Consider the following 14,481-nt stretch of genomic DNA (forward strand, 5'->3'; position numbering starts at 1 on the left):
TAGCAGAAACTTTTGACAGAATAAAAATGGCAAATAGCTAAAGCTTTTTTCCTGGACGTTTTAGAAGTGGGAAGTAGCTAAATCGTTCTCAGTCTGGGAGACTGAATCACTATTTCAATCTAACCAGCAAAGCAAACCAGCAAGGCACGTGCGGTCCTGTGGTGATCCACCCGCTAACGACGTGCCCACCGCTTGGGCTGATGAGCGGCGGCACCTCCCACCGCGCACACCCCGCCAGGCCGGTGTCGAGGGCTTTGTACCCACCAGCTGCTGAGCACCAGACAATCGCCTTTTCTCTTCCGTAGGGTAAGCCTCTTTCTGTAGGCTTTTATTCCTTCTTCCCCATTTAAAGCAGGCTCCTGTTCTTGCCTCACCATTCAGCCAGGGAAAGCCTTCCCTCCCAGGCCTGATGCTTTTCACATCGCTGAGGCTAATCGACAGTAGGTTTAACACAGATCTTAATTGTAACTACAAACGCTTTGGGAATGGAAAGAGCAGCCTGACTTTGCAGCCTTTAAAACTCTCTTCAGGTTAAAAAAGGGTCTTTATAAAAACCTTTCAATATGTAAAATAGCATAAAGGAACGAAGCAGGGATGTAAGGACAGGCAGTCCCCCGAACGCAGGCAGCCTCCGCCGTCTGTCAGAGCGGGACCACCTACACATCTCCCTGCCTTTAGCAGACTAACCAGCCTTGCGTGGCGCTGGCCTCTGGCTCTCCTAGCAGCAGAAGAAAGACTACAGATGGCATATACAGTCTTTGAATCGTGGCAGAGAGGAAGACTAATTCGATTCATAATTCTCCTCAAAACCTCCCATGTGCTCTTAGTCTGTGGCAGAGCCAGACTGTGCCGTGAGCGGGAGAAGCTCGCCCCTCGCCCCTGGTTTCTACAGAAGAGAAGCCCAGGTACAAGCGCCCCAAGGCAGCCGCGAGGTGCCGCTGCCCTATGGCTCCAACAGACCCTCCTGAACACGCATGGACAGACGCCTGGTCCCTGCCCAGGCAGCCGCCAAGCCGTGGTGGCACCACGCCGCGCAGGGGGACAGGACCGCAGCCCTGGCACACGGCCACGCTGGCGTGGTCCCAGACTTCAGCTGACCTGTGTCCGAGCATAGGCAGGGGAAGCGCACATATGTCCACTGCTCAAAAAGCAGATGCACCCTTAATTTCTCCATCTGCATACAGCAGTAGTGTCTCAGAAGGAACTGTGGGCATCCATGTAAAGCACGCACGGACCTAACTTTGACAAACTGTGTCAGACAGGGCCAACTGCAGTTTTAACACCTTAATACCTTTTAACACTGCTCAGCTAATACACATTAAGTCTTCAACGCAGCATGTTGCTAGTCAGATATCAGCTGGTGGTTTTAAATATGTGTGAGCTAATGTGTCAAAACCACATTGCCTCCATGACCTGGCCTCTTAACACACCCTCGTATCCTTGGGTGTACTGGACTCTCTTTACAAGGTAGCTTTTACTAGCAGGTGCCACAGGTGATGTGTTTCTCTGACCGACACCCTTTTCTGATACCTGGAAACCTCAGTCTGCACTGAGAAGTCCTGAACTGTGCTCAGAGTCAGTCGTCATTCCCGCGCGGTCTCTTCTGATGCTGCTGTGTACCTGCATTCAGCACTTCTAGGGTGCCTGGAGGTTTGGCTCCTGATGGAAACTGGACAGAAAGAAAACCTCTACTTCGGCCTGATCAAAATCGGGCAGTGTCCCTCTGCTTCAGGCTCCACATGGTCTGAGTGCTGGCTGGCTTCCCGTCACACAGAGGTCTTGCAAAGTGGCTGTAGCCCAGACGCACTTCTGGGAAAGCGACACACTAGAAATGGTACAGTTCTGCAAGCATGAATGACCAGAAGCACGTACAGGCAGGAGCAGAGCTGGTATCTCTTGCTGTCTCTAGCGCATGGCTTTGAAGTTAGGAAGATTCATCTTTAGGTCTGGAAGCAGAAGAATTCAATCCCTCCTTTTGGATTACAGAGGTGGAACATCTTATCATTTTTCTTTCTCCGTGTAGAGGGATATTTCCATTTGCTATTTTTTCTCCTTCCCCTTAAGAGTCTGGAGGATTGCAGCCCCCTGGGGTCATCTTTGAACAGAGCGGGTAGCGCCTCTGTGCTGCATGTCCTCTCCAAATCCCTCCCTCCCACACTGGTAGGCAAAGGCAGAACAAGCCTCAGAGGAATCCGTGACATTTCTCGCCCGGCTCAAATGCAGTGAAGATGATGTTTGAAATGCCATTAGTCATGAGTGATTAGCAAAGCTTAGTTGTTGAGGTTCTTAAACCCCCCTCCAGTTCTGCACAGGGAAGGGCATGGTTGTGGTTGTGGTTGTGTTCTTTTTAATTGAGATCAATTTTTATGGGTTCTGCTTATCTGCAGCCATAACAGAGAGGGAAATTCACAACTGTGCTGCAATTATTAATGATCCTTTAGGATGCTTAGAGCTCTCCATAAGCTCTCCATTTCAAATACTGTACCTATAAATAAATAAGCAAAGCGCGGTCTGGTTTTTAACCTCCCTAGTCCAACCAACGTTCAGGGAAGTGGTGGGGAACCAGGCTTGGCTGCTGGATTGTAGCTGGTCTGTTCTCAGTGCCTTGATTATCGATGGTTTCCTGAGACCCCGTGTCTGATCCTGTGCTTGTTCCCTCTGCAGAAAGCAATTGCTGCCATATTCATTTAAGGCACGAGGGTGTTTGTTGGTGTTCCCAATATATTGAATGCCTATCACAAATGTTAGGAAAGCAGGAAGACAGAAATATATCAAAAAAATAAATATTTCTATCCCTTGTAATACTAAAATGCAATTTTAAATAATTTACAAAGAAATCCATACTGTACAATGTGAATGAGGACGTCGTAACAATCAGGCCTTTAAAAACAGATTTATCTGTGCTTCAGCACAGCATCAGCTTCATCCTCCCAAAGACCCCACAGGAGCATCCTGCATGAACTCAGCTGCTCATGAAGGAGATACAGACTTTATTGCACACTGCATCAGCACTTAGGAAGAGCTCCACCGTGTCTACTTTGGCAATTAAAATATTACTTTGGGAGAATTAAATTTCTCCGAGTCCAGGAAAATGCTACAGAAACTATTATAGCTGAACCAGCCTTTTCCAATCTTGACGAGCTGTTCCAAGGCTGGCTGCCCACGTGCAGAAGTGCCAGGCAGTAAGGCATCTGCTCCCACCTAGGCTTCACTTCGCGTGGAATCATTGCTAAGGCTCTGCAGGGGGGCTGATCCGTTAAGCTTACTCTAATAAGGATTAATTTGTAAGTACCTCATTAGTTAAATGCAACATACAGTAGTCATGGTCAAAACGCTTGGTCTTCCAGCCAGCCATGGACTCTGACTACACTTAAAACTGATATTCTGTGTGCATCTCATACTTACTGACTGCAGACATCTGACATTTAGCAGTAGCTCAACAAGCAGCAGCTACCAGACAAATACATGTTTTGGGGGAGTTCATCAGGGAACAAGTTCCAGCATCATCCGGTCCCTTGGCCACACTCTCCCTATGTCCCCCCAAGTCTCTCTATTACTTAGGTGATTAACGCATACATCTGCAGAGCCAGTAATCACCCAGGCATCCAAAGGCAGCCAGCATTTTCGGGTTTCATATTCAAGCCACGTTAAGCTAGATTTTTGCAGTAAGTGAGCACAAATCAGGTCAGGGTTTTCTCCTCGAGGAAGGCGGTCACTCAAGGGGAAAGGCAACGTCCTAGTGCACATGGATGTCTAAAGGGGCTGAGGAGGGCTGCGGGAGGGTACACCAAGGGCCGTGATTTCCGAATGGCTTCCTTACGTGCACAGGCACGCTTTATCTGATTATTCCAAGCAGTGAACTTGTACACGCACCTTGTACTCGCACCGGCCAGTACAAAATGTTGAGAGATGTTCCCGAGTGGCTGGAGCAAACGCAGGAGTTGCCTGTGCAGACGGGCACATCACAGAGCGGCCGTACAGGGCCGGGCCTCAGCTTGGCAGGTCTGCCATAGACTCAGTCTTAAAACACTGAGTAAGTGCCTGGGGCACGGCTGCTGGGGCATGGCTGCTGGGGCACCAGCTGGCCCAGAGCCTGTGATACCGAGATTAACCTTACCAGAAGCCTTCACCTTTTCTGCTTATTAAACTTTAAAAAAAAAAAAAAAGAAAACAACTATGTAGGAGGAGGAACAAATCAGATATTAATGAAAGTCACGTACATCACCATCCAATTTACATAAAGGCATATTCAATTATTTTATGGTACAGATTTTAATCACTTATTAACATTTCCTATTAACTTTTATTCAGTCTTCTACATAATTGGGTTTTATTTTTTCCACCAGAAAGAGTTACATACTTACTAGTGGAAAGAAAAACCTGATTTAAAAGGTACATAGTGGTTTAGGTACTCGTAAGTTAAATATTCCCTAAGAATTTTTTTATTTCTGAAATTCGTAATGACCAATGAAAGGCCATCTTTAAAAGTATCAACAACATGAATAGTTACAGTGTTTAAAATAGAAGATTACGAAAAAAGTGTATGTAGGTACATAGACTCTCATAACAATAATTTTTAAATAAAAAGGCCCTTTTTTTTTTTTTTTAAACATTCTAGTCCCCTCCATTGCAAATGCTGACACCTGCTTGGGTACTTGGCTGAATCAAGGCTAGGTTATTTAAACAGCATGACCTGAATCTTTCTGGCATAGAAATACAGATACAATTAAGTATGTTGAAAATCTATTCAGGAATGTTATTTTTAATCAGGTAACTAAGTAATTTTTTTTTTTTACTTCATATTCTTACCCTCCCATGGAATCCAGCAAAGATGTGCTGATTGAAGGGGAGGGTGTTGGTTCAGTGTTCACCAACACACTGGTGAATGAGAGATGCAATGAGATGAGATTGTGCTTCCAGGTGACGCAGCCCCGGAGCATGGTCTATGTTAGAGATCTATAGAGCTATAAGTTCTGTAAAATAGGATGGCATACATTATACTGAAAAATACTGCTTTGCATTCTTCTCAGATAACCCAGGCTGTTTACTTCTCAGGGACTCACAAATCTGTATTACTATTCTTCAGTGACCACAGAAAGGGTGGGCTGCCTGGTTCCTATCACTCCACTATTTTACCATCTTCTATCCCTTATTGCAATGGGGTTTCAAAGGAGCATACAAGTGCTAGTGCCAAAATGCAGCTGAAATTCAGTGACTCATTACTTCTCTTAGATTCCTTTTAGAGATCCTGGACTAATCAGTAAGACAAGAGAACTTGCTGAAAGAATGGAAAAGAGAAAGTTAAAATATAACAAACACATGATTTGCCCAACGTCTCCAAGGCAGATGGCTGGATACAGACCATTTCTAGAAAATGACATTGGTTTAGATGCCATCTCACTGTCCAGTTTGCGTCGTGTTTCTTCATCCGTTTTAACTTAATAGAAACATAAATACATGTTGGTACATATCTGCCTCTGTCGTGAGGCCCTTGCATAGATTTGATTGTAATTTTTCTCGTTAATAATTTTCTAACAATATCATGTAATCCTTAACGTCAGTGACTGCAAAATGGGCAGCAAAGAAAATGTTTCCTACTCACTCTTGTAATTTGTTAGCTTGAGACTCTAGACTGTGATGATGTTGCAACTGTTTTGTAACTAATTTGGGTTTGTTTTCCCTTTTCAGAGAGCAGATATAGCTGTTGCCCCCCTCACCATAACATTGGTGCGAGAAGAAGTCATAGACTTTTCCAAACCCTTTATGAGCCTGGGCATCTCCATCATGATCAAGAAGCCTCAGAAATCTAAGCCGGGCGTATTCTCTTTCCTGGATCCTTTGGCTTACGAAATTTGGATGTGTATAGTCTTTGCTTACATTGGCGTCAGCGTAGTTCTTTTCCTAGTCAGCAGATTCAGCCCTTACGAATGGCATTTGGAAGACAGCAGTGAAGAACCACGTGACCCTCAGAATCCTCCTGACCCTCCAAATGAGTTTGGAATATTTAACAGCCTTTGGTTTTCCCTGGGTGCCTTTATGCAGCAAGGATGCGATATTTCTCCAAGGTTTGTTCCATATCACTCCATCACCTTTTTGCATTTTATGGTCATTTTCTGATGCCATGGTGCATATATGTTACTTTTTCCAATTTACTTTTAATTCCAAATTTTTTATTTTGACATTCCATTCAATGCCAAGCATCATCATCAAGCCACCATGCTTGCTAACATTCACCTTCAGCGTGAGTGGCATTGCCTTATAATGCCATGTATGCATTTCTGCCAAACTTATATACACCATGTTGAGGCTGTAAAATGCATAGGGTTTTCTGTTTTCAGCAATGCTTGGAGGGCTACCGTGTTTTTGCTGCATATCTCATTTTACGGTCATCTCCTTGGTGCATATAACATATGCTGCTTTGCAAAATAAGAATTCTTTATTTAAAAAAAGTCACATGCAACAGCATTTTAAAACACCTCCACCTCCGTCATGGCTTCTGCTAGTCTTTTTACTTTCTCCTGTGCCTAATTTCTCTAGTTCTGTTCTTCTTGAACCATCCTTTCATCTATTAGTAATTTGCTTACCACCGTCTTTCATGTGTTCATGTCTCCGTTTGTGCCCCTCTAGCAGTTAGTGCGTGCTACCCTGTATGTGTATCGTTATTTCAGGGCAGCCTAATCTGTTGTCCCTGTGTTTGTAGTCCACATGGTCTAATAAGCATTGCCAGTTTCCGTAAAGATTTTTCTTACTCCTTCTGAATAAGGCTGTAGTAAAACATGTTTGATATTCGTTCCAATTTAAGAGAGAGCACTGGTATTAACTATTGTAGAACTATATTTCTTTTTTAAAGAAGCCTTTTGAAAACCACCTGAAAATAGTGAAGTTCTCTCTAATTGAACAATGCATACCATGGATGTTTTTTGAATAATAGACGTGTAATGTTTCTACATTTACACTGGTAAAATACTTTGGTGATGTGCCTGGGATAAGCAGTAAAATAATCTACTTTCTTAGTGATGGAGCACTAGTTATATTTTGTATGACAATATTTTAATAACCACTTCACAGCTATTTTGGTTATTAAAAATGCCTGCTTAGTACAAACAGGATGCAGGTTTTCCCTTTAACGAGGTTGCTAATTAAAGCAAGAGAGACAGATCTTTTCTAACTAAGCACTTATATTCAAAGTAACACCTTGTCAGTCTCCCTGTTTGTGCACCTTTTCCAATACCTGAATCATTGAAAAGTTGCCAGGTTTTCCTGGTCCATATAGTGGTAGGGTTCTCAAGTCGCCTCACTGAAGCAAGTGACAAAACTCCTATGAAGTTTCATGGAAAGGATCGTGATTTTACCCGCTCTAACGTAATAACGATCCTTTAAGTTCACAGTCAGTGCACATTCCAATCTCCTAAAGATCGCAGCGAAATCCAGGACTTTCAGAGACACTGGCGTATGCCCGTTGGCATCATGCATGTTTTAAAAGTCTTGGTAGCAGCAATTCAATTCCATACTTACCGACACATGCAAATATATCATACGTAAGAGACACACACGTGTTTGCCTGGATATGGCCATGCGTTAGTTTTTGCGGAGTTCCCAGTGTTTGGGTGTGCAGCCCCCCTGTATAGTTACAGGTGTCAGCCTTCTCCTCCTGTTTATACACTCTGTTTCTGCTTTATTCCTCAATTCTGTATTGAAACTTTGCTCCTCTGCTTGCTGTTAAAGGTGATGAGTAGTGATAACATTTAAATTGCTGTTGACCATGTGTGTGCCCAATATAAAGGACCGGGAAATAAGCACTGGGACATCACATGGAAAGCTGCAGGCATTGCACTGTTTCCGCTAGGTCTGGTTATTGACAGTTAAATAGAAGTGCATAGGATTTTTGTTAAGCTCTCATGTGACTCTTCGACATGTTCAGCCATTTACCTTATATAACGAGTGGAACATACTCTATTTTTTTTCAATACTACCATGATAAGTGCCTTGGAAATACCTACAAAATAAAGAGACAGCAGTAAACCTATTTATTTTATCTGTCCATCGGAAGCTATTAGCTCAGTATCAATGCATAGCCCTCGTTTGAAGACGTTGTCCAGTTAGTTTGTTATCTTTCATGATAACAGATTCCAGGCAGTTACAGGCATTGTTACTGAAAAAAAAGAGAATTTTAATACCTTGGTTTAAATTCCAGAAACACTGTTCCTTTGACCAGTATGTTGATTTAAGTTGATTGAATGTCAAATTTCTTTTCCATAGAAGGGACTATTCCCAAGTATTCCATTCTTAATCCATATCTTTGTAAGGTTATGCCATTCACAGTACATTGACTATATGAATGTTTCATACTATTTTATTGCCATTAAAAGGGGCTTCATTCTTCCATTGTGAGTTTTGTCTGAATAAATTTCTTATATGAGAGCGCACAGCACTTGTCGAGAGATGCCGACAAGCAGTCTGGAGAGATCACTTTTGTACTTGCTGATAAAGGCTCTTTCAGCTGCCTTTGTGCGGAACAGCTGTGACATCTAATGCCTAGTTAGATCTATCCTCGGTGAGTATGCTGTGTGGATATTCCAGAGGATATATCCCTATACTCTCCTCTCTGTATTTAATAGGAGTCGTCTAAACGGAATCAGATAGCAGCCAAAGGATGGGGGTTAGTGCATCCCTTGATGGAACCAACATTTGTTCCAGCAGTTTTGTTCTGCTATCAAAGGCTGCTGTGTTTTCTGCATAGTGAGCTAAAGCATTGAAAATTCACTTTTGATGGATAAAAGTAGATTATTAAACTTGCTTTCATGTAAGATGTGTACAGCAAATGGAATCAGGAGAAAACACAGTCAAATTTGTAACACTGTTCTGAGCGAAAGTATCTTTGAAATCTCCATGAGAGCATGTATTTTCATTTTGCTCTTTATCCATGTGGAACAAAGAGGCTAGATTAATTAATTGCTGATGGAAGAAGACAGAGGGTTCATTAAAAATTATCTCATGAGGTTGATCATTTAAGACGGGATATTTCTAGATCCCTGTTTTCACCGCAGAAGACTCAAGAGACTCCTATTAAAGGCCATGGGAATGACCAGGTGGGACTTTCAAAATAGCAATGAGAGCTGGGTAGCTAGATGTTTCTGAAACTCCCACTGCCAGTTCCTATGATGGAAGCATCTCAAGTCAGCGCTTTAGATGCTGTTATTTATTGTGGTCTGTCTCAGAAGCAGAGGTGAGGGCCGCCTGGCCGCGCGAGGCCGGCCAGAGAGGTAGGGGGCTGGCCGGGTGTGAGAGCAAGGGACCGAGCTCCCAGCTTAGGGGGTACCAGGTACCGATGCTCAGGGTATGAAGGGGTTCTAGACGAGGAGTTGTTCAGGGTTATTTGTCAATATAACGGCTGTCTTGTATCGATCAGAAGAGCCCAATTAAAAATTGAGTAGTGCGAGAAGCTTATTATTTCTTCGCACTATAGGAAATCAAATATGGTTTATGGCCATGAGTAGAAACAGAATTCAAGCTATTTTGATAAATAAATGAAGTTTTGTTTGAATGTATTATTCTCCTGGAAACTGAATGTGATTTTGTATATTTATTTTGTTTTTCTCTTGTTACTAATTTGCTTTCATTTGACTCCATGCTTCCTTTTAAATTTCCTCTCAAGGTATGCACTCTTCCTGTTTACTTCCTTTTGAAAACACCGTCTGACGTTGTTTTTTGATAATCGAGTTATAATACTGTTATTCCAGGTCTTTGTTACTCCTCTCATTTGTTAACATGCTAATTCACTTTAGAATAATGTCGTGCAAAGTATCTATTTATTGAGGTAATTTGGAAAACAACATGTTGGGATAAAGCATTAGTTGTTTGTTTTTAAATCACAGCCCTGCACACTTGGATAGGTATGTCTTCATCAGAAAAAGTGGTGCTGGCATTAAAAGCTGTGATTGATTTTTCTATAATTATTATCTGAGTAATGGACAAACATTTCTGTGGTTCACAGTACAAACCATGCAAGTATTCTCTTATTACCAGCCCAGTGTTTATGTACTAACCCTTTTTCTCCCGCATCCCTCTACACCAGCCCCTGCAGTGGGTATAAGGAGTCTTCAAATCAGCAGATGGACTGGGGGGAACTGGGGCCCTTTGGACCAGGAGGCTGCCAGGCCGTGCTCATCCGTGTTCTTGTTCTTCAACTCTCTCTCTGTCTGTTTGTCTTTCCTTCAGTGTCAGCTTTGTGGTTTGGTTTGTTTTTCTTTTGCCCCATCCTCTGCGGCTGCCAGTTACAGCTCTGCCAGCCCAGACTGCTTCATAGTAGTTTAATCTTCCCTTTCGTGCTCTTTGGAAGACTCTGGGAGAAACAACTCTGTAGTGACATCCAGTTTTCTTTCAAACGCCCCCAACTTCTGAGAACAGCTCTGGTCCTCATCTGGCAAGACCCCTCCCTCTCTTGCACGTAGGACCCTCAGGGCAGCACCTTCTCTGTCAAGGGATCCAGCCATGTCCACCTTCCCCAGCCTTTCAGCTTTCTCCACTTTTTCTTCTGTATCTGTCTGACTTGGTTCATGCAGGTTGCAAGATCTCTGGGGCAAGATATTTTTACCTTCCTCTGTGTGTAATGTGCTGTACGAGCGTGCAGCTCGACACGGGCTTTTTACTGTTTCAGCAGTGTGAGCTTGAGGTTGCACTGGTTTGGAAAACGCTTGTCTTCTGCACATCTTCATCCCAGCAACCCATCTGTCCTGCTAGCGGAAGGGGCAGCTACCAATGCAAGTAAGACTGCTTATGGGAAACTATAGGGAGAATGAACACATACTGGTTTGTTCCCAGTAGTTCCACTGAATTTATCAAAACGCCCTGGCAAGTCACTTTTTCATCTTCCTATTTCAAGACCTACTGTAAAGCAAGAGGGCCATGGGAACTGGAAACCCCAGCTAAAGCTACTCTCGCTGTATGCAAGCGGATGTTTCATCTGCTGTACCTGCTAGCCAGGCTGCTGCTCAGTCTGGCTCTGAAACTGCCCACCTCGCTGCGGGGAGGAGGAATTCAGCTCCAGGTCTTCTCTGAAGATGGAAAGTATGTAGTGAAGGAACGAATGAAGGGAAGATGAATTTCACCTGACGTAGCCATCTAAAAGCAACAGGCTGTGTTTTAGTTAGGCATCTCGGTTCCCTCTGAAGTCACGAGACAGATGGGCACCTTCAGACTTAGCCCACGCTACAGCGAGTGAGATAAATCTCTTTCTGAGGGTGTCTGTCTCCTCTCTTTCTCCCTGCTGGCTCCAAGGGGACTAAAATTCCATCAGCCCAGGTCAGGGGCTGATTCGGTGTGGGGTGTATCAAGTTTTACAAAGCAGCTAAAGCCATGACCCAAACTGGTAAAGGGAGCTGGCCAGAAAGGACTTTAACCATCTGTAAAATCCCAGGATACTCACTTGATGCCTGCAAAGAACGTAGAGTGAGGTAGAGGGATTCCTTGATTTACAACATTATTCTGGGTTTATATTACTGCACTTACCTTTGCAGCTGGTCAGGAGCCTTCTGCTAGTGAGCATAGCTGCAGCACAGTTCAGGTTGAAACTCGGAAGCCTTTTATCCTCTTGGGAGCCCCTCAAGAAAGGCAGGGAAGCCTCCCCCGCTTGCTGGCAGTCTGGTGGCTGCGTGCCTGCCCTGAGGAGTGCACCCAGGCCAGGGCGATGGCGATGCCTCTCGGAGTTCACACCTCGCAAATCACCACTTCCTGATGGATGAAGAGGTGATGCTTCGCTCCTCAGGCTTCCCTAAGCTTTGTAACCACCTGAACCACCTCACACGTTGGCTGGGACTTGGTGTGGCGGTGGCTGGGGTGCGAGCTGTGCCGGCATCCCGGGGAGCCAGCCGGCAGCCGCCCTCCCCGTGGGAGCTGCTGCTTCAGTGCCATGGGCAGGGGAGGGTGGAGAACAGCCGTGCTTCCCCTCTTAGTTCATTTCTCCACATTCCTCTAACCTATTCCGGATTGCTCTCTCGGTTTTTATTGTGCTGGCTATTTTTTTTCTTTGGTGTGTTCTTTAATGTTGGATGGATTATTTTTCTTTCTTTCTTTTTTCCTTAATAATTTAATGAGATTTTTTTTAACGGCTCAGGCAATCTCAGGCTCTGGCCAAGACTGGGCAGTTTACCAGCTAACCCCCCTGCCTGGGTGGGGTGGGGGCACATCACCAGACTTTTGCTTTTTTCCTGTCTCCATCTGTTGGTAGGACAACTTGTACCCACTGTCTGGGGATGGCACTGAGGGGCTTGAAGGAAACAAATAAACAGGTAAGAGTTTTCTTGCTATCTATTTCTTCCTTTTACACAAACTGAGGACTACAGCACCCAGGTTCCACAGATTTAATGTGTCTGGGATTGATTCTTCCTCCACTGGTATTGGTAGAGTTAAGAGAAAATGTGAAATAGCTTTGTCTCAGCTCCTGAAGTGCCTCCTGGTCAGCATGCTGTGTCTGGGGAATGAGCACTGTACACGGCGGTGAAATTCCCCACCCAGCTGAGCAGCATGGCACTGGCATCCTTCAGCCCCAAAGAGGTATTTTGGGCTTGGTCTTCAATTGCTTTAAAGCATCATGAGCTCTTACCGACAGCATCTAGACCACCTGACCACTAGGCATTTTGTAATTATATGTTGGCAAATAGGCTTTTTGGTTTTAGCCTTTATGGTAGCCTTTTAAAAAAAAAAAACCACAACAAAACCAGAACACAATTTTTTTTCTGCTTCCTTCTCTGTGGTTCTGGCGTTGGCAAATAGGCTTTTTGGTTTTAGCCCTTATGGTAGCCTTTTAAAAAAAACCAAAAACCACAACAAAACCAGAACACAATTAATTTTTTTTCTGCTTCCTTCTCTGTGGTTCTGGTGGTTATAAAGCAGGAATAGGCTTGACTTGGAACAGTGCAACATGCAAATTTTAATTAACATAAAGCATAAAAGAAACCAGCCTCTTTCCTCACTTCAACATGCAGATTCAGTCTGTAATTCCTGTGATCAGAGAAGGATATTGGATCATTTTTGGTTTACTCCTTTGCATGTTTACTCTGATTCCTTTTTGCTGTTTACTACGTCGTACACTTGGAGAGTCGATGCAGTAAAAGGTATGGTTGTGTCCTCCAAGCTGGGCAGCCCCCAAAGAGACACGATGCTGGCATATCGCAGCAGGCTTGTCCAGCCTCAGGGAAAGGCTGGGCAAGCAGAGAAGGCAAAGTCTTCTGGAAGAAGACTTCTCCAGTGAAGGGTCTTCCAGTGGAAGTCAGGAGAGCTTGTTCCCCTCCAAGCTTGTTCCTCTCCAAGCCTCCAATGGGGTTGGCTCAGATGAATTATTTCTTAATGGACTGTCCTTGTTTTCACTGAAAGAGGGTTTAACTAGGTAAGACCAGATGCATGCCGGGTTTGCTCTCCTGAGGAAGGCTCTTGGGAGCTGGCTCACAGTCTGCCTGTTCACAGGTACCTGGACCATCTGAGCAAAAGGGTCATGAATGTGAATTATTCTTCAATGAAAAAAAAAAAAAAAAACAAAACAACAAATCAAGGAATGTCTTCAAAGCAATCTGATGATGTGTGTTTCTCCATAGATCTCTCTCAGGGCGAATTGTTGGAGGAGTCTGGTGGTTCTTCACTCTCATCATTATCTCTTCCTACACTGCTAATCTTGCTGCCTTCCTTACGGTGGAAAGGATGTTTTCTCCCATAGAGAGTGCAGAGGACCTGGCTAAACAAACCGAAATAGCCTATGGCACTTTGGATTCAGGCTCAACCAAAGAATTCTTTAGAGTAAGTCTGTTAAATCTCCATTAGAGCTTTTCTAAACTCTAAGTGCTTAATGTACGGTTTTCAGTCATTTGTTTCTACCCCACTGTAATAGCTGTGCTGGTGAAAGCTGCTTTGTGCAATCAGGCCAGGCCTGAGTGCAGATTTTAATATCCAAAGGCATTTTATAAAAAATGGGTAGTTTTGCTCAACCTGAAACATCTCAAGATGGAAAACCTGACCTCTGCTATCACAGGAAGGGTTTTTTAACACCATGTTCAGAACCTCGGTCTGATGAGCAATAATGCAGTCGTTAGCACAATATTTAGCAGAGAAAACTCTTGGAGGAGTGATGCTCTTGACCTACTTGCTCTGTTTGCCCAGCTGGCAGCCGTTAATGCCATCCGACATGGGTGTGCACTTGCCAGAATGAGAACGGGGCTGGGAGGCGTGCGTTGCCGGTCGTTTCTATATGGTGCATTGATTGCTGTGATTGTCGTAGCTGTGTTTTCATTGCTCGCCAGCGTCTGGCTGTGGCTGTATCAGGCAGTCAGGGGTGAAACATTTGTACCCCAGAACACTGGTCTGTGTTCACCTTGCTTAGGGACGTGCTGGGTTTGCAATACGTGGGGGTAGGGGGGAGTATACACTTTTATTTAAGATCGTCCGTCCTTTCTCCACTTGCCAAGCCACAAGCTGCACTGCAGAGGGTTTGGG

At 44.2% G+C, this 14,481-nt stretch overlaps 1 protein-coding gene across 1 annotated transcript in view; it reads left to right on the forward strand.

Annotated features, from left to right (window-relative positions):
• GRIA3 (glutamate ionotropic receptor AMPA type subunit 3) overlaps positions 1-14,481 on the forward strand; it is a 166,443-nt gene that overhangs the window by 105,271 nt on the left and 46,691 nt on the right. The window contains exon 10 of the mRNA XM_035891946.1: positions 5,689-6,065. Within this exon, the coding sequence (XP_035747839.1) occupies positions 5,689-6,065 (377 nt within the window). The remainder of the gene's footprint in view (positions 1-5,688; positions 6,066-14,481) is intronic.

This window comes from Egretta garzetta, unplaced genomic scaffold, assembly GCF_000687185.1.
Source record: "Egretta garzetta isolate BGI_Z169 unplaced genomic scaffold, ASM68718v1 scaffold53, whole genome shotgun sequence".
Lineage (NCBI taxonomy): Eukaryota > Metazoa > Chordata > Aves > Pelecaniformes > Ardeidae > Egretta > Egretta garzetta.